The 20,599-nt window shown below is 40.6% G+C and overlaps 1 protein-coding gene across 2 annotated transcripts in view; it reads left to right on the top strand.

Moving 5' to 3' along the window:
- Window positions 1-18,998, top strand: part of LOC136687626 (collagen alpha-1(XIX) chain) — a 114,521-nt gene extending 95,523 nt beyond the window's left edge. Inside the window, exons 18-22 of one of the 2 annotated variants that reach the window (XM_066662134.1) lie at window positions 3,607-3,642; window positions 13,684-13,746; window positions 13,845-13,880; window positions 15,118-15,150; window positions 18,879-18,998. In XM_066662134.1, coding sequence (XP_066518231.1) covers window positions 3,607-3,642; window positions 13,684-13,746; window positions 13,845-13,880; window positions 15,118-15,150; window positions 18,879-18,941 — 231 coding nt within the window. In that variant the 3' untranslated portion in view covers window positions 18,942-18,998. Of the gene's footprint in view, window positions 1-3,606; window positions 3,643-13,683; window positions 13,747-13,844; window positions 13,881-15,117; window positions 15,151-16,690; window positions 16,913-18,878 lie in introns of those variants that run through there. The other variant, XM_066662135.1, reaches the window with a different exon arrangement.
- Window positions 18,999-20,599: the final 1,601 nt, after the last annotated feature.

Raw genomic sequence — 20,599 nt, 5'->3', positions numbered from 1 at the left:
AGAATCACATTTCTCAGTTTTAAACAACAAAGGACATGGGCATTTCTTTATCTACGGTACATCATATCATTATAAGCTTCAGAGAATCCAGAGAAGTCTCTATATGCACTGGACAAGGCCCAAAACCAACATTGGCTGGCTGCGATCTTTGGGTCCTAAGGTGTCACTTTACCATACAAAGAAGAACCCATATACATAAAGCATCTAAAAACAATGCTGCCTTCTCTAGGCCTGAGCTTATTTATAGTAGACTGAGGAAAAGTAGAAAAGTATCCCATGGTTTGACGAATCAGAATTAGAGCATCCGACATCCTATAGCAACAAGAATGGGGAAACACTTCCCTTTAATACTACAACAGTTGGTCTCTTCAGTTCCCAAACATTTACAGTGTGTTGTGAAGAGGTAACACAGAATGTGTAAAATGTGTTGCTGGAAACAAAAATGGGCAAATATTTTTCAAATATCAATAAAATTTCAGAATACGAAATGTCTTTGTACCATTTTCAGTTCAATATAGAGTTTAAATTATTTGCACATCACTGCATTCTATATTTGTTTATATTTTGCACAGTGTCCTAACTAATGGGAAATGGATATTGAATATAGATCAAATGAAATGTGGTGAGACTCAAAATATACACAGATCTTCTAAGTGTCAGTATAAATTAGCTCTTACACCATAGACTTTCTTGCATTCTCAGCAACAGACCTTGACCCAAACTGTTCTTTCTGTAAGAAACCAAACTGTTATTGACTTGAAAACACTAAAATAAACACCAGCCATCTATAAGTATATCATATAGTTTAAAACTGCACGAAAGGCAGTGTTCTCACACAGTGCAATGAGATGTGATATTTGCTGCTCTGCAGATAACTAGCAGGAGTTCAGAGTGCCTTCGTGCATAGAGCACAATAGCTGATTGGGGAATTTGTTGTAGCATATCGACCAGCAAGAAATATCCATCATGCACACTATGCCACAAAGTTAAATTACAATTCAAAGCAACCCAGGGGTGTACACTGAGAGCATTCTCAGGCCTCGGTGTTATTGATGATGCTGATGGGGCTGTCCATGAGGCCCTAGTTGACTGTCTGAAATATAGTCTTCTCATCAGGCCACCGCAATCAATATGGAAAAGTGCAATGCGAATTAGAAATGGCAAACACAGCAAACACGCACTCTCGCACGGCAAGGCCGCAGTCCCATACTGTGCTAGCGTTTCTGCCACTTCTTTCTTTCCATTGTTGGCTTATCTATATGCATTTCAGCTGAAGAAAATGCCATCAGATTTCTCGTTGTTTGCTTTCATCACGCCTTGTCGCATTTATACTTTGCCAAGTGGGATTTTTTTACATTTATAAGACTTCTAAATTGTAGAAACAACTGATCTACAAGATCTCTATAGTTCTTCAAAGTTGTAGACAGAAATTAATTAATTTCTTTATTTGAAGTCTCATAAAAAAGTGGGAAACAATCACTATCAGAATCTTCTATCTCCAAAATGGTACTGTGCTACAGTGTTTGATGTTAATGGGATATAGACTTTACTAATTCCACTTTTTAGGCTGTATCTGTTGCTCCATCTATTATTACATTTAGAAAAGATGTGAAAATAACATCCACAAGCCCAGTCCTGGAGGCTTAACACTCCTCTAACCTCTGCCTGGCATTAGGCATGAGGCACTCCGGAGTGTCTCACCTCAGTACCTGTTTTTCTATGGAGAATATACACACTGTGTTTCCAATTGACCATCTGTTTTCTCAGTGGACACACCTTAGTGATTGAGTTCACTGTGTTGAAAGAGTATCTTCAAACTTTCTTACATATAGAGTATGTAATGCCCTACTATTAAACGAAAGTGGCCATATGTTAGAGGGCGATGCTGATGTACTGTTGAGATACTGGTGTAATCTGACCCAGACATTCTCTTAGAAATGAGCTGATTGGACTATCCGATCTAAATCATGGCACAAAGCACATACACCATCTTACAGAAGAAACCAAATGAGGGGAATCTCCTGCTACAACACCACACCCGATCGTTTAGTTCAGATGTTATGAGGGTGTTCTAAAGTGAGGGATCGCCGTGAATTTACTGTCCAAATGACTTGAGATTTCAGTCGTCACCTCATTAGCGTCGGTTGAAACGTGATTCTGTTAACAGTAACTCAAATGGCTGTTACTTACAGTGTTCTGGATCTAGTTTCATGCATTTATTTCACATGGAATGTCTCACGATGAGAGAATCTACTTGTAAGACTGCTTTAAAAGAACAATCTGTACTTTGTAACGTTTGTCTCAATGCTGTTTGTGGTCTTTGCCTTGGATCTTTGTGTCACATGAATATTGCTTGTTATTTTAATCACTTTGACTCAGACAAGGCCAAGTTTCCCACCTCGTTCTTTATTTGCTCCTGTTTTGAGGACAAAGCCTACGTACATTCCAGATACAGAAATGTTATCAGAATTTTCTTTGTGCTCAGAAATAGTTATGTTTCATAACAGCTCGTCTTCCTGTTTAAACTTTGCACAATGAGAACTTTTTTAATGATTCATTAAACCTCAAAATCATCTGTGCAAATAGCTGGGCTGCTGATTCCCTCGGAAGGCTCAATTATCTACTACGCATTACAAAACCTCCGGTCTCCTAAATTTGTACCTCTCTCTCTCACTCTCTCTCTCTGTCTCTATCACACACACACACACACACACATATACATGTCTAGGATCTGAGTTTGCTCTCCTCCCACCTCTGTAACGCATAAAGTTGTGGCTGACTGAAAGTAGTAGGAGGAAGATGAGTGTGGGTGGGTGACATTTTTTAAATGGCAGCGTCCCAATAATACACATGGCATGTGCCAACCTTGCCTGCGTCCCAAAGAGCTGGCATTTATGAGTCACCTTTTATTGCTTGGGGTGTCGGCGAGTCACAAGGGGCTTAAGCAGCCCCTCGCTGTCCCTCCGTATCCCCCTGCTTTACCCCATGGGGATTCCAGACAGCTCACAGTCCGGATGCCCTTATCAATCTGGAGACTTACTTTAGCCAAAGGGTCAAATTCTTAAGGGCAAAAAGAATAGTCTGCTCAAAGAGGTGTTACTACCTTCATTACAGTGCCTTTACCCACGTAACTCTATGTTATGACTTTATTTGAATCATTTGGACTCCAGTAGCGTGCCCAGTGTTGTCCAGATTTCATGTTCTAAAACATATATAATTTCTTAAAAATAAAAAAAAAATAAATAACCATTTGTAGACTTATTTTATGACAAAAACAACATATATTACGCAGCTCAACTTTGCCCTTTACAACAGAACATTGTCAAAGAAACATTGTCAGAGTTAATGTGAATTAAATGCGCCATTGTCAGTGTAAACATAGCCTTCTGCAAATGAATTTAGCCGTGAAGATTAAATGCTTTTGTTTTTCTAGTTAAATATAATGTGTTTTTATTTTTTTCAAACTGAAACAAGCTCACATAATCCTTCACATGTTTTTAGCTCCTGCGTGCAATGAATGCTTAAATTCCCTCTAATTAAAGCACAGTAGTGTGTGACAGAATAAAACCGATATGTAACTTTTCTTTGTTTTTCATATGAATGCAGGGAGCTGCCGGGTCGTCTGAAGGCAAAGACACTAAGGTAAGTTTTGTCTTTTCAGCTACTGAGTATATTACTTGTCTAGATTGAACAAGCAGTCATTTCCTCAGTGTTTCTTTGAGTTTGCTTTGATTTGTTCAGGGGTAGTGAGCAGGTAGTGTCGCAGTCACACAGCTCCAGGGGCCTGGAGGTTGTGGGTTCGAGTCCCGCTTCAGGTGACTGTCTGTGAGGAGTGTGGTGTGTTCTCCCCATGTCTGCGTGGGTTTCCTCCGGGTGACTATCTGTGAGGAGTTGGTGTGTTCTTCCTGTGTCTGTGTGGGTTTCCTCCGGGTGACTGTCTGTGAGGAGTGTGGTGTGTTCTCACTGTGTCTGCGTGGGTTTCCTCCAGGTTACTGTCTGTGAGGAGTGTGGTGTGTTCTCACTGTGTCTGTTTCCTCCGGGTGCTCCAGTTTCCTCCCACAGTCCAAAAACACACGTTGGTAGGTGGATTGGTGACTCAAAAAATTGTCCGTAGGTGTGTGTGTGTGTGTCTGTGTGTCTGTGTTGCCCTGTGAAGGACTGGTGCCCCCTCCAGGGTGCCCAATGATTCCAGGTAGGCTCTGGACCACCGTGACCCTGAACTGGATAAGCGCTTACAGATAATGAATGAATGAATGATTTGCTCAGACATGTATAAGACCATCTAGTAATTGTGTGTTTAAAAGACACAGTGAAATAATGGTAGATGAAAGTTCAGTGACAAAAACAAGTTTTGATAAATTCAAATCTATTGGCCCCACCCTAGTGGGTGATTAGATGGACTGGCTTATTTCAGTTGGTCCCTTATAGGTATTTTAGATGTAGCATGTGCCTTCTGCTGTCATTTGGAGTCTTACACTCTGTTTGTGACAGAGCAAACCGAAATGGTTTAAAGGCATTCACATTACAGTGTGATTCTAAATCACAGATTGCATTGCTGTCAGAGATCTAGACACAAACACACAAGAGACACTGTGTCTGTCCCACCCCCTGCCCACCTTTCTAAGGACAGGAAAGGACACACTTATTTCGTCCTGCCGATTGGCTTCCTTCAGTCAAATACTCCCCACCTGCTCTGCATGTTAAAGATTTCACCATGTACACACACACACACACACACACGCTGAATCACTCCTCACTCTGGCTGACAGATGGTAATTATGTACAGTACTTTCGCAAAAGGTCTGTAATAATTTTTACAAAGCCCTGGGGTGTTGTAGCTCACAAGGGGCATAAAGATAGACTTATATAAATATACATATATACATTAACGGAACAATATAAAAAGTTGTAGTGAGGATGTCTTTCTATATATGCAACATGTCTTTTACTTGCTATTCAGGTGCTGCAGTGACATAGCAAGGTGGGCTGCAAAGTCATAGGATTCCAGTGTCTAATATGTGTGTGTGTGTGTCCACTTCCCTGTTCAAAATGGTGCAAATTCAAAGACCATCTTTCATTTTTTTTAATGTCCAGCTAAAATGGCCATAAAACAAGATATTTATTGTAATAAAAAGAACAAAAAAGTCAAATGAGGCAAAAGAACTGGAGTTTTTTTTTTTTTTTTTAATGTAGGGAAAAAAAAGGCATGAACTACAGTGCAAGGCCTGATAGAAACTGCAGTCAGCAGTCTTAATCCTCATTTACATCTATGGCATGTCTAATTAAAGCTGGAAGACAAGTATAAAACTTACAAAATAAATACAAAATAAAGACGCTTGATGTCTGAACTCAAAGCCAAGGTGCTGTTAGATTTGGACGCATATTCCTCTAACAGCAGTGTAGCCCACTGTCATATGTGGAGAGTAGGATGATGAGTTACAAATAGAATCGATGCCACATATTTTTCATTCCCTCTGATGCTAATGGGTTATTTGTGTAATATATAGTGTATAATAAATTCAGTTTATGTATGTCACGGCCAGCTAAAGTAGAGATGTAATACGACACGGGAAGCTGATTTAAATTTCTAATCAGTAGAGTCTCAAAATGGAGGGCTGTTGTTTGAGCAGTGTTGTACAGATGTAATTAATTACCAACCCCTGTCCCCTAATCCTTCCTAAATGACAGTAATTGTGCTCTAAATACACTGTCTGTAGGAAAGACCAACTCTAGCCGTAATCGACCCCAGCAGTGACAAATGCACCTGACATTTGAATAGCTACGTCCAAGTTTTATTGCAAAAGAAGAACAAAGGACCTAGATCTTGGCTTAATTAAAAGGAGAGTGAGCTTAATGACTTAATAACAGGATGTAAAACTACATCAAACCCTTCTGACGTTTGCTTAGTCTGTTTATTTATGTTCTTCTTTTATCAAGGGCTTGGAGATAGCGGCTCTGACAGATGCTAGGCTTTTTAGAATATTGCAGGTAGCTGCTTTGCATTAACATTGTTTAATGGAGTCCGTGATCAAGCACCAGGGATGATCACATCATACATCAAGTCCAGGGTCTGTTAAAGAAATGTTTCATCTGACAAGGGCTAATGCTGCTAGCAGTGAATGAATGCTAGTAGAGTTAGCATGATGGCTTTGGCACAGAGCTAACTGTTATCCACACGTCACTGTTAGCTTTTAGTTAACTATACGGGACAAAAGGTGGCCAGCATGTGCTCATCCAACATTTTACTTAACTTAAGGTTATTAATAAGTATTTTATGCTGCATTAGCATGGACAGGTACCATTTTGGACGATTATGGTGCTGTATCACAAAAGCCATTGTTACTCAACACATTTCTACTGCTCCAGAGCCCAATGCTATGAGGCTTTCCCTGTAGCTGTTGCTAGTCATTGGCATGGTGATGCTAAGCTTGTGTACCCCTGCTCCATAGTACCCCTGCTCTGTTGTTTAGATAACATTATTAGCTTAGTTCATTAACAGATGCAAATAAAGTTAAACTGATAAATGATGTCATAAATGTATAGGCAGTAAAAATTGACTTTTTGCTACATATTCTTTGAAGGAGAACTGCACTTTGACCTATTTCTAAACAACTCTGCCTCTATGGTATGGTGGCTTCGAGCTTCTCCAAAATATCACAGATTTTCATGTCCTGCTTTGGTCTTTTCACACATGAGACTGTAACTGCAAGTGTCTTCTGTGATTGATTCGGTCTAAACTGTCTGAATTAATGTGGATATCAGTTGACAATATGCGGTGTAATTAACATGCTAAGCTGGTTTCAAATAGCTCCCCTCGGTTGTCACTAGGATCCATCCAAGAACATTTCCCATATGGACATGGTCCTGGAGCTCAGGGTCACTGAGCTAGCTCCTGCCAAAGAGGACCTTAGGGAGACCCATTTGCCTCTGTGCATCACTGAACCCTGACAAAAGGAGGGTGTGTGTGTGTTCTCAGCTCTCCAATTTGCTCTTCTGGAAGGAGTGTCTGTGTGTGGGTGTGTGTGTGTGCTTGTGTATGTGTTTGAGCCAGCTCTGTCTTTACGCAAATGCAGTGGACTGTGAACAAGCGAGAAACAGAGTGGAACAGCCGAGAGACAGACAGACAGACAGACAGACCGGGTGGCATCTGCATAAAGCTGTCTTGCGCTGACGGGGCACAGCAGGGTCTGGCAACACTTAGGTGGGATGACATGGTAGAAATGGTTAATTGGTCTTGGTTACTCACCGCAAATAGACGCCCCCTGTGGAGATTCACAAAAGACTAGCAGTGACTTATGATAGCACTCCACTGCTGCTCCAAATTCACACTGACATCTTTGCTTGGTTCTGTTCACATCACTATAATGATATGTAATAATAGTAGATGTTTATTTATAACCTCCTTTCAAGACACCCAAGGCCACTGCACAGTAGAGTTTAAAGAAATACACACACAGTCACAGCTGAAATATGATACGATTGGCTACACACAAGCTAAACGTGTGTCCAAGACTATTAAATGTCTCAGATCAATCTGAATCGTCGTATCAGGGGTGAAATATAATATGTAGTGTAATATATGTTCTAACAGCAATATATAATATTATCCATGTATAAAAAAGCAACCATTTTGACGTTATATGGGGTGTTTTAGCCTGCGCTAATTAGAAGCTAACCTTCAGGCTTCACCACATTGAAGTACAATTGTGATAAAGGAAACATACCAAGCAGGAGACTATGGCAAAGAGAAAAAAAAAAGTAAAATTGACTTAATTTGGCCTTAACGTAAGATCTTTTTTATTTTAATGTTAATATATTTAGTTCATTGAAGGTTGTTTTGTAGTGGATGTTGCCTGAAGCAAACAGAATGTTCTGGTCAAGGTCACGCCAGCAGGACGAGTCAAGGTTAAAGTCGAGTCTTAAATCTCGCAACACAAAAACAGAAAGGAGGTCAAGATCAGTTTCTGGAACAGCATTACAATTGGACCTGCTTGAGGCACCAATGACTCCAAAGAGCCCAAAACCAATCTCAATATGGCTTTAACAAATCATGTGGTTCTCTAGCTAAGCACAGAACAATACTGTGTTCCTACGGTTAGATTTATTCCTAGACTTCCAGCGATGTTATTATGTAAGGACAGCTGCATTTGCTTCCTTGATTTAAAGTACCTCTGTGCAGTCAATAAAGGCCTGAAGGAGTTCCCTGCATGCAGCTGCAATGAGAACATCAAACACTGGTACTCCTGGCAAATGCTAGTTCTTATCTTGGATGAAGGAAGCAGATTCCTGTTCATTACATCAAAAAAGATGAGATAGGACACTCTGGAGTTTCTTGTACATGCCTTGCTGACTTCATTATCGCATTAAAAAGAGAATCAAGTATTGAGTTGATGAAAGAATCTAATTTGGACTAATATATCTCTTCTATTAACATTTGCAAAGCTAATTTATACCTTCACACTTAAGTTTCACTTTGCGCTTATTAACAACCTCATCATGTTTGTGGTGAAGAAACTTAATCTTAGTAATGAACCATGAGTTATTAGATCCAGCTCCGAAGGAGGAGTAATCTACACCTGGACCTGAAGGGAATAACAACAGCTGCATTCGAATGCATGTGAAGTTTCTTTCCATCTATATAGCCTTAAGGATTTTTAAATAAGTAACGTGTGCCCCTTTGCTGCAGTAACGACTTCTGCTCTTCTTTGAAGGCTGCAGACTAAAATGTTTAAACATTGATGGAGGGTTTTTATACACACTGGTGACATTAATCTCAAATGTTGTTGTATCAGAACATCCCATTTTTTTACATGCCATTTTATGGAGATTATATAATCCATGTGTGTATACCTGAATGTCCACATCCTTAACAAGTGCACATTTATAAAGTTGAATTTTCTATTTATAAAAGGCCTCAACAAACTATATTTAATGTACAAATCAATGATTCTGGCTTTGAAATCAATAGAAATACACTGAAAAAAGTTTTAAATGCACGTCTGAACAATATAAAAAAAGATATTCACCACTTATTTAACATTCATTCATTATCTGTAAGCGCTTATCCAGTTCAGGGTCACGGTGGGTCCAGAGCCTACCTGGAATAATTGGGCGCAAGGCGGGAATACACCCTGGAGGGGGCGCCAGTCCTTCACCGGGCAACACAGAAATACACACACACACATTCACTCATACACTCACACCTACAGACACTTCTGAGTCACCAATCCACCTACCAATGTGTGTTTTTGGACTGTGGGAGGAAAACGGAGCACCCGGAGGAAACCCACACAGACACAGGGAGAACACACCAACTCCTCACAGACAGTCACCCAGAGGAAACCCACGCAGACACAGGGAGAACACACCAAACTACTCACAGACAGTCACCCAGAGGAAACCCACACAAACACAGGGAGAACACACCAACTCCTCACAGACAGTCACCCGGAGGAAACCCACGCAGACACAGGGAGAACACACCAACTCCTCACAGACAGTCACCCAGAGCGGGAATGGAACCCACAACCTCCAGGTCCCTGGAGCTGTGTGACTGCGACACTAACCTGCTGCACCACCATGCCGCCCCTTATTTAACATCTGATTTGAATATTCAGTGTTACATTTGCATGCAGATTTGCTTGCTCCGTATCCTCAGACTCAACCAACCATGGCAAGCTACACATTGAATTTAAGGGTACCGCTTTAGAATAAGACCACACTTATACAGGTTTATAAATCTTGTTATTAATGATTATAAATTAGGCTGCAATCACATTCAAAATCATTAGTAATCTGTTATAACGCATAGACAGAAAGGGTAAGTGTGACCTGCTGTTTGCCAAATAGTGAACCCACATCCATCTGCACTAACCTTAAAATATGAAACGACTACATTCACAATCGCAGGTCTCAGCTTGCTCTTGACCTTCACATTTTCAGTACGACAACAGTCACATGACGGCTACTTACAGCTTTTCCATTGTGTTAAGTGCTAAAAGTGATATAGAGGTTATTTTGATTATGCAAATACTATTACATTTCCTATAAGTGACGTGAGAGTCTATGAATTCCCACGGATAACCGAGATACACCATATTGAGGAGTAAATTGGTTACTGATAAAAGAACTGATGGCTGTATCACAGATAAATATAGTGCAAGGATGAATCCAGCCATTCCTCCATTTACCAGACCCCTGAAAGTCTGATGATGTTTATGATGTTTGTAGCTTGTCTGACGCTACTATCAGTCTGAGTGCTTGCTCAGCTGCACTGAGCTTTTCCTCCTGAGAGAGGATAACAGAAGCAGCATCAGGAAGGGCCTGAAGGCGAAGCCTTGCTTGAAATCTGAGGATGACGTAGTGCTAAATGAGGGAGAAAGCTCGGAGGACTTTTATTGTCTGTATTCAGAAAAAGGTGTTAGACATTTTTGGCAGACCTCTCTGTCTCTGTTCTTTCTCTCCCCGTCTTCTCTCGTTCCATTTGGTTCTCTCTTTCTCTCTCTCTCTCTCTCACACACACTCGCACATACACACACTGATGGTTTTCGTCAGAGATCTCTTCCGGACATTAACATTCATGTAATATGAGCAGGTGCATATTCCATGTCATCCACATTTTATGAATCAGTGTCGTCTTCCCCCGGCTCCACTTCCACGAGACTAAATTCAGCAGCAGACTGCAGCTATTGTTTGTGGCCCCATCTCAGCACTGCTCCAACTTAGGTATATTTTTAAACTGAAAACCTCTATACTCCCCTCTGATCTGGGCTGTCAAACTCTGCTCCTAACTGGTCACAGCTCTGCAGGGATTAGCCCTCTTTTTTTCCTTACAGAGAACTTGCTAATTACAAGATGAATACATTTTATCAGGCGTGTTTCATATTATTAACCCTATTTATGCTATTTCATTTACTCTTCTGCTGCAATGACACAGTCATTCAGAATCAGGGTTGTTTTATTTATTTAATATTAAAAGTATATGAGCTAATGAAGCCAAAAATCGATAGATTTGTATTTAGCTCATTTCATAAGCTACTTTACAGAGTGCATGCACGTGTGGTTCACTTCTTGAAAGCTGCAGCATTGCTGGCCATGTCACAAAACAGATCTGGCCCACTTCTGGCCAGTATACGGCTGAGGTGCTCTTGGAAAACTTATATGATTGTGAATAAGGTTCCAAAATATGGGTTCTGGCAGCATTTGGCCCTAATTTGGTGTTTATGCGGCTCTCGTGACGAGCTGGGGAAGTGAGATCTATCTCTAAGGTGAGTTAGCCATAAAAGTTGGGAATGTGGACCAGACCAGGGCCAGAATAATTGTGCTATGTGGGTTTTTTGGACCAGAAGTGCATGGTCCAAATGGATTAATTAATGTGCAATTATTTGTCATTGTACAACGAAATGTGTTTTCCAAACTCAACCAATCTTTGGCAGTGAACACACACACATTAGTTGACTAGGGGCTGTGAACACACACCCAGAGCAGTGGGCAGCAGTCCTCGGCACCCGGGGAGCATTTGGGGGTTAAGCCATGGATGTTCCCTCTAGTCCTGGGGATTGAACCAGCAACCTTCTGGTACCAAGCCTGCCTCCCTTATAATAACATTTTAAACTGGAAACACACCATTACACACATTCATTATCTGTAACCGCTTATCCAGTTCAGGGTCACGGTGGGTCCAGAGCCTACCTGGAATCATTGGGCGCAAGGCGGGAACACACCCTGGAGGGGGCACCAGTCCTTCACAGGGCAACACAGACACACACATTCACTCACACACTCACACCTACGGACTCTTTTGAGTCGCCAATCCACCTACCAACGTGTGTTTCTGGACTGTGGGAGGAAACTGGAGCACCCGGAGGAAACCCACACGGACACCGGGAGAACACACCAACTCCTCACAGACACCCGGAGCGGGAATCGAACCCACAACCTCCAGGTCCCTGGAGCTGTGTGACTGCGACACCTACCTGCTGCTCCACCGTGCCGCCCTACCATTACACACATTACTTCATAAAAGTACAGTTGTAGCTTGAGCTTAGACGGCTCCAGGAAATGATGATTAAGAGGTCAAGATACAACTTGTATTTTTTTTTTTTGAAAAGTACATAAAATTGTTTGTCATGGACGCATGAGAGGTGGTGAAAATGAAAGTGTGGAGAAAAATAATAAGCAATAGCACCTGATCTGTGAAACACGGTGGAGTGGGCAGCTATGACTGTGGAACTGACTCACTTGGCTTTGTTGAGGATGTAACTGCTGACAGTTTCAGAAGTTTTCATCCAACAAAATGCCTCAAATCATTTAACTTGCAGAACAACCATGACCTGCAAAATATTTCTGAAGCAACTCAGGAGTGTTTCAGGGACAAAGTTTAATGTAGTTGTCTTGTTGAGTCAGTCATCTGAGCTGTACCCAACTGAGCATGCATTTTACTTCTAAAACTAAAGACAAAAATGCCCTGAAACCAGCAAGTACTAAAATGGCTAAGGGCTGTGAGTTACATTATCAAAGTCTACCAAAGATTTACTTAAAATGATATTAAAAGTGTACTCATTATGTATAAAAGTAGTTCCCAAACGGTTTCTGCAGTGCTCTCCATTTGTAGAATATAAATATTGTTGAGCCACCGATATACATCCTTTGCTTCCAAACTCATCTGGAATTTATCATAAAAACAATGTAATTAATGCAAAACTGTAACTGCTTTTTGAACCAAACTAAATCAAGTGAAAAATCACATTTAGAGTGGAATTATTAGTTATTATTAAGTGACACGCATTATGTATCTTTTTGCACCATAGGGACTCTCTGTTGTTTTATTGAACTGACTTTATACTATCCTCTAGTGGCCTGGATGTAACCAGGGCTTCTGTGCTAAACCAGCTTTAATATGGTCGCCTCTATGTGGGGGACCCACTCTGTGGAGCATAAGCTGGTTCATTTAGAGTGTACACTATATGTGAGCTGCACTTCGAGGGGGAAAAAAGAAAAGAACCTATATTGTAAATATTTTCTTGATGGTAAAAATAAACTAAAAAACTTTCAAAATGAACCAAATTCCCAGGCAAATAGCACACACTGCAGTCCACGCTGTGTTTTATTATTCAGTATTCTAGTTATCTGTTATAAATCGATACTCGTAGGTGAAATATTGGTAAACCGGTGTGGACAGTGCATATCGGCCAGCACTAGGACCAGTACTCTTCTGCTAAATTAACTGCAAAATGCCTCTCCACCCTTTAGTAAACGCTGACTCAGTCTTGTTGTAAAAGAGTGTGATATATTTACTGTCCACTGATGCATACTGTTCAGTGTCCTGGATGCTTCCTCCCAGTAGAGCACAGAGCACGCTCTTTGAGCAGAGAGTGTGTCTTAAGATGGAGGCCATGAGGGAAGCAGCGAAATAGGAACTCATCTGTTGTGAGAAAGTGCCATCTATTGGCCGAGAAATTGCTCCATTGCAGGCTGAGAGAAAGTGGCTATGCTCTGATTTGATGATTATGACTTCAGTGGGGCATGGGGTAGCTGGCCATCTGAAGTGCGTGTGTGTGTGTGTGTGTGTGTGTGTGTGTGTGTTTGTGTTTGATGAGGACCTGAATGTTATGTATATGTAGATGTGGCATTTCTATGAAAGTGAATTGTGTGTGTTTTTGTTTATTTGTTTTTTTCCTTCAGGGACAGAAAGGAGAGCCAGGTGTGACTGGAGAAGCTGGGCAGAAGGGGGAGAGAGGGGGTGCTGTATGTAACACACACACAGATTTTCACACATTTCTGCACTGGCATTATGTAAGTCTGTTGGTAAACATTGACCCTCCCCCTCCCTCTACCCTTTGCAGGGTCAGGCCGGTCAGGATGGCATTAAAGGAGAGAAGGTACTGCATATGTGTAGTGTGTGTTCTCTGTGTTTTGTGTATTGCAATAACTGTGCCTGTGAGAATGTGCCAAAAAAATACCTAAGTACATGGTACGTATTGTGCAAAAGTCACCACTGAAAGAGACCAGCATTAGTTCATTTATTGTCTATTGACTGCAAGCTACTTGCTGTTCAAGAGGCATTGGGATTAGGAAATTAGACATAACCTAATCCTCATTGGTAAAGAATGGAAGGCATAAGAATGTATAGAATAAAACTCATAACAACAATTCAAAAGCTAGTAGACCACAAAAGCCTTCACCATCACATGAGAAACGATTGCTTCAGGTGTGAAATGTGTTTCTGTCCATACTCCAGCTGTTATATGGCCACTCAACACCATGGGTATGAAAGAATGTGTAGCTTTGTAGCTGAAGAACATCAAAGAAGCTGCTGTTGTTTAGAACAATGGCTGCCCAGGCCATGACCCAGACCTCAACATCAATGAATCTGTTTGGGATTACTTGAAACATTAATGTAACAATATTGAACCAATTGTGTATACAATATGTATTACAATAGCAAAATAATATATATTTGCATATGCAAATGGTATGTTTTTGAGCATTCTCTAGTGTAAGTACAAAGCCGATTTGCTGCACAGGGACAGACTCCACTTGGTTCCAGACAAACTCTTCTGAAGCCTTCCCTTTATAAGGTTTTAAAAAAAAAACTGTTAAACTGGAGTCCATTTTCGACTCCACTGTGCTTCACAACTCCAAAGCCCCACACCCAAGCAGCGGGGAAGTGTCCTTGCAGGACACTGTATGGGGTTTTGTTGAGAGCTGTTGAGTTTGTTCAAACCCTGACAGAGTGCACTACATTAAGCAGAACTCTATGACTATGGTTCTTATTGTGGGTGTGTAGCGGTAATGGTAATGCCAACAGATATCTCATGACATGGTTCATCTTTATATTTACTGTAGTGCACCGGCCTCTGTATTTGTATTTATCTGCTATAAAAGTGGCTCAGCAGAACACAAGAATCAGACTGGTGCTCAGTATCAGCCAGTACCATGTTTTGATAGTAATCACAATATGCAAAACACAGCATCAAACACAAAACAATAATCTGGAGCAAGCACGGAAATTCTTAGTTTAATTAAAATAGCAGCAACAGCCCTCCAGAATAAGAGTGTGGTTAACCCCTGCCTTATGACCTGATTTAATGTGGTCTGTGTGTGTTATTTCATTAGGGTGAAGTCGGCCCCCGAGGACCCCCAGGCCCTGTGAGTATTGCATGAGTTCAGTCAAAGGTCTTGGTGCCAACACACTATACACACACATACACCCACACACAGCCTAAGAACGAGTGTGATTAAGAGTTATGAGCAGATCTGTGACAAATACCCCACTCCCCAATTTCATGCCAGGGACTGACCCCCTCAGAGACAATTCCTGCACAATAAATGATCCTGGGAGACCGGATTCTCACTGTTCATTTGAAATGGTTGGTGTGTCACCGCACCTCAGGGCGATGTTTTCCCCCTTTTAACTTGCTTTATTCCTTTCATTTCTCTTATTTTCAGTGTCCCTTCCGAGCCAGTTTCAGTTCTGGTTGGAAGTGACTGGTTGGCTTCTCAGTCCTAGCGACCAACATCCCTTTCAGTCTAACAGTATGTAGAGGGCTTTGTTAATTTCAGACGATTTGTACAATCACCAAAACAGCAAATATGAAAAGGAAGTTTGCTGCAGCTTTCTGGAACTCCGAGTGGTTTGCAGTCCCTAATTAAAATGTGCTTCAAGTTCCGTCAGAAGTGAGAAAGCCTTAAGGCAGTTGAAAGATCACTAGTTATACAGAGTCCAAGATATTCCTGTCGGTTGAAGTCAGATTCACTATTATCTGTCAGATCCCTGCCAGGCTGATGTTCTGATCTGGCAACAGGTCAGACCCAAATAAATGGACACCCACTTTCTGTGTGATACTGCAGTTAACAAGGAATCTGAAAGAAGTGTAGCCCTTTTAAAACAATGTAAGGATATCTCATAAAGCCAGGCGCACAAAAGCGGCCATTTTCCGTTCCTGTTGGAAAACTAATTGCTGATAAAAACAGCCAGTGAGTCAAGTTTAAACCAGATTTCAAGAGCCTCATTATTCCCTCCAGTTCCTCCTCTTTAGCTTATAATTTGATTGCGCCCCAGCTCTGAATGCATCCGAGACAGAACGGTTTAATTATGGCAGGAGTTTGTTAATGCAAGCCCATGACTGTGAACTTAACCTAAATCCCATTCCCGAATTTAATTGTAATCCATTAATTGGCTTAGTAAGATACCTTTTTGAACCGAATAAAACCTCAGAACACAGAGCATGAAAGCAATCAGTGTGCTATTGTATTCGAGTCCGACAGCCCCTTCAACTTAGTTTCAACTGCCACTCAGCCCATTTTCTGTTATTTGCAATATTGGTCTGAATTACAGTAACAGTGTGATTATATGTGTGCTGTTCCTTTGATGGCACCCAGAGCACTCTCACAATGAATTACAGGTGAAGTTATATTCTTGGCACTGACTCTTGGCATTAACTCATTCAAGATTTACTGTGTTGTGTGTAGTTAGTGACAGGATAGGAAGAGGGTTGGAAAATGTCTTTGCATTCTGACAGTCTATTGACCATCTCTCCCAGGGCTTCCACTGTTTGGGTCATTACTCTCTACCTCCATAAAGCTCCCCTCATTTCTAAATCACCTGCATGAGGAGAGAGCCTGTCCGTCACCCTTCACTGCCAGCTTTTCTCCACACGTGTGCCAGGCTTCTTCTTTTTTTTTTCAGCTCATCAGGTACCCATGGCTAATGCGATGAGGTTAACAGGAGAGCCGTGAAAGAGGGGAACGGTTTCCTTTCGCCAGGGCCACCGGCACGTTTTCAAGAGCCTCTTCTTTTCGGTTTTCACTCCTGTTGCGGTGCCATGTTCTCGTCATTTTAAATGTCATTAGACCTGGATTAACGCTAATCTCTGGAGAAGAAGGAGTCGGAAGCAGCCGGCTGTGAGAGTGCAGGACTTTAGTTTTGTTATGTGCCAGCCTGAGGAGGCAGGAGGTTTAGCCGCTACGGTGAACAGAGTGGTGTACCACATTAGAGAGAGTGTGATTGATTAAGCTGGGAGTGATGTGAATCTCAGCCATCCGCTGCACATTCAGCTCTGTTAAGCACAATGTTCCGTTGGGATACTACTGTAGGGACTAACTGAGGAGACTGGCCACTGTTACCATTGCCTGGTCAGTCTGGGTGGGGCACTTACCGCACTCTAAAACATGGCTAGTCAGTTACACAAAGTGTTTTACTTATTACTTAGTCTTTATTCAAGTCATCAAATACACGCTTCCCTCAAATACAATGATCTCAGACACTCTTCTCCAGAATTGTCTGGATGTATCAAAGAATCTTTACTTGTCACACCCTTGTCCTGTCGTGTCTGTTTTCCCTGCCATGTGCTCTCTTAGCACATGGCTCTGTTTGTTATTGTCCATGTCTCCGCCCTTGTCCCGCCTTTGTTCCTCCTCCTCGTCAGTGTTATTTGTTATCCTGCCCCTTCGTTATCTGTTCCAGGTGTCCGGTGTCTGTCAGGTATTTAAGTCCTCATGTGTCACTTCCTGGTTTGTTGGTCATTGTTTCCCGTGTCATGTTTCCCAGTCTAGTCTGTCTTTGCTATTGTCTCGTTTCCTGTTGTTGTTTGGTCTCATCTGTTCCCCGCTTTGTGTTTGTCCTCAAGCCCTCAAGTTTGTGTTTGTTTTGTTATCTTTTGTTTAATAAAGTTTAATAAAGTCCACCCCGCGCTCCTGACATTACTAAATATTTTTGAAAAAAATGGCCACCTCCTTATGGGGACCCATTCTATAGAGCATAAACTGAGGGTACCCTCAACTGTTCACATATATTATCTTTAGATAAGGAACATAATTGTACTATATTCTATATTAATTGTATATTTTGTATAATAAGTTGCATTGATTTTATACGGCCATTTCATCTCCATGACTTATACTTTATTATATATATTTAACACAGTTCTGTAATGAGACAGTCATTTTTATTTAACAGTTCTCCTTCTGGAGATGAGAAAATAATGTACCTTTATGGAACACAAATGGACTTTACAACCACTGTTGTACCTTTAAAGATACATTTACATTGTTTGTACCTTTAGTTACAATAACGCACCTGCAAGGTACCTTTTTCTCTGAAAGTGTAGGAAAAAATATACAAATAAATATTCACTTTTTAAGAACTGCAGCCACTTTTTGATGGTAAATTTGATTTCGTATTTCTTCAAACGGCATTATTTTATCACTCCCGCCCTGCACTGCTCAAGCTTGTGCCATCTGTTATGGGTAGCTGAAAAAGCATCATATTTGTCCATGCACATGACTCCAGTGACACCCCCAAAGGGCATCTGAACTTTGCTTGAGCCAGTGCCACAGGAAGCCACCAGTGTTATGAAGGAGAGGCCGCAGGGTTTAGAGCTCAGCTAGAGCTCAACATCCAGCCGATCTCACACCAGGGAAGGCTTTTTCTATCTCTGCAGCAGAGCAATGTGAGCCTCATGGAACATTTTGTACATTTCTCACACACAGCGTGTACAAGCAGCGTTTTTTACTTGTGTTTTTAGACACGCATGCCTAAAGGCTGTGGTAAACAAGGTCCATGTTCAATTTCACATCAAAACCCGTACTCCCAGTCATATCTATATATAATCCTCCCAGGCTGAAACGTGGCTTCAAAGCAGCGTTACCTCACTTCAAGCTACATATCTGCAGCCAACCCAAAGCAAACACCATAATCCCTTTATAAATCTCCATTTCAGTCAGCCAGCTAAGACCAGGATCTCTTATGTGAGTAATTAATTAAAAAGCACCGTTGTATTCACTCAGCCTGATGTGCAAGATATTTTCTCACTGCAGGAACAACCGGAGGTATTAATACAAAAATTCTGAATAATCTCATCTGTGTTGCCTTGCAGGTGATGACCGCACAGGGGCTCAGACACCTCTCTGGACCAGTAGGTTTGCTTTCGGTTTCATAGTGTAGTTTATGTTCTGCTTTTACTAAAATACACTATTGTTCTAAAGTCTTAGAGCACCTGTTATTTATTTGATTTCCAGTCATGATGGTAGAGATTCATGGAGATATGTTAGGGATACTTTAGTCACTTCTGTGAGATTTGACCAGCTTCTGATTTTAATGAATCCAGTGAACTGGTAGAAGTGACAACATTTCTGAAAACACATTTGTAGTTCCCATTCCCATTAAAGTCAGCATGTGCATTGGTAATGACCCTGGCCTCCACCAGTTCCATTTAATAAGGGGAGGAAAACAAATGAAAGAATGAATGGTCTCTGAAAATTCAAATAATCTCTCGTGATGAAAGTTATTTTCTTCTTTCACTTTTTTTTTTATTTTTTTGGGGACTGTTTTAGATACATCGATACTAAATGCACAGTTTACCGTGTAAGCATGCATTTAATATTTTAGAAAACACTATTAACCAAACACTAAATACCCTTCATTGCTCAACCAATTATAGCAGCAATGACTAGAACTAAATTCCATTTGAGATTATTGATCAGTTTCTTTACAGTGTTTGAGCATTTCTTGGGTAAAAGGATTTAGGTATAGATTTTAAATGTTGTCTTCTGAACCACTTTGATATTAACTTTTGGCTCATTGTTTTAGGGTTCACTCTGTCCTGTCTTGTGAATTCTTATATATATATATATATATATATATATATATATATATATATATATATATATATATATATATATATATATATATATATATAATCAGTCCAATTTATGCTTCAGCTTCTAATCAACACTACAAACTTGACCAGTTTAAACAAAACAAATCTATATCCTAGACCTATATCTGACACATTTAAAAAATATTTTCATTAGTAGAAATTTATTGTTTACTTTTTGCACATTTTACAATTTTAATCTGTTCCAAGGGCCAAAATTATTAAAAATGATACAAATAATATGTTGTTGGTTTTGTACAATTGAGATGTTGTCATGTTTATTGAGGTGAGGAGGTGGAAATTGCAGAAGGACATTTTCTCAATTTTCTGAAATTCATCTTTAAAGTACATGTATTATAATATATTACCCATATATTTTATATCAAAGTGTTCAGAACAAACTCAAGCCCATGTGACCTAGAGCATTTTATGAAGAGATAATCTGTCTCTAACCCTGAAAAACTAAAATCCGAATAAATTTTAGAAAATCTTTATATTTCTTATGAAAACATCCCTCGTGTGGATTAATTGTTTTGTTGATTGAGTCTTTAAAACAAGCGAATCCACCATTTAGACACGGCGAGAGGCAGAGGAGGCGTGTCTCAAGCTTGTTCATAGGCTCGTAACTCGGGATGTACAGTCATGATAATATGTAATCGAAAGAGCACTTTCTGCACATTCACAGAGTGTTTGAACTGTATTTCTGCGCTGTGCTGTCGCTAAGATATTAATAGAAACATTGCGAATGGTGGTTGACGCGACCCCAGAGAGTTAAAGTCAACTAGAAACACGGTAAGCAGGGTCTAATTGTTATTTGGTGCAATTATCTAGCACTAAAATCTATAATAAGATAAAAGCGCCCTCTTGTGGAAATTCATCAGCCTGCTAAATGTGAGTTAGTTAGTTAGTTAGATATGGGGTTAGTTTGAATATTCATTTTT

This window comes from Hoplias malabaricus, chromosome 2, assembly GCF_029633855.1.
Source record: "Hoplias malabaricus isolate fHopMal1 chromosome 2, fHopMal1.hap1, whole genome shotgun sequence".
Lineage (NCBI taxonomy): Eukaryota > Metazoa > Chordata > Actinopteri > Characiformes > Erythrinidae > Hoplias > Hoplias malabaricus.
Note: the sequence above shows the minus strand (reverse complement) of the source record. Positions and strands in the feature narration are given on the sequence as shown.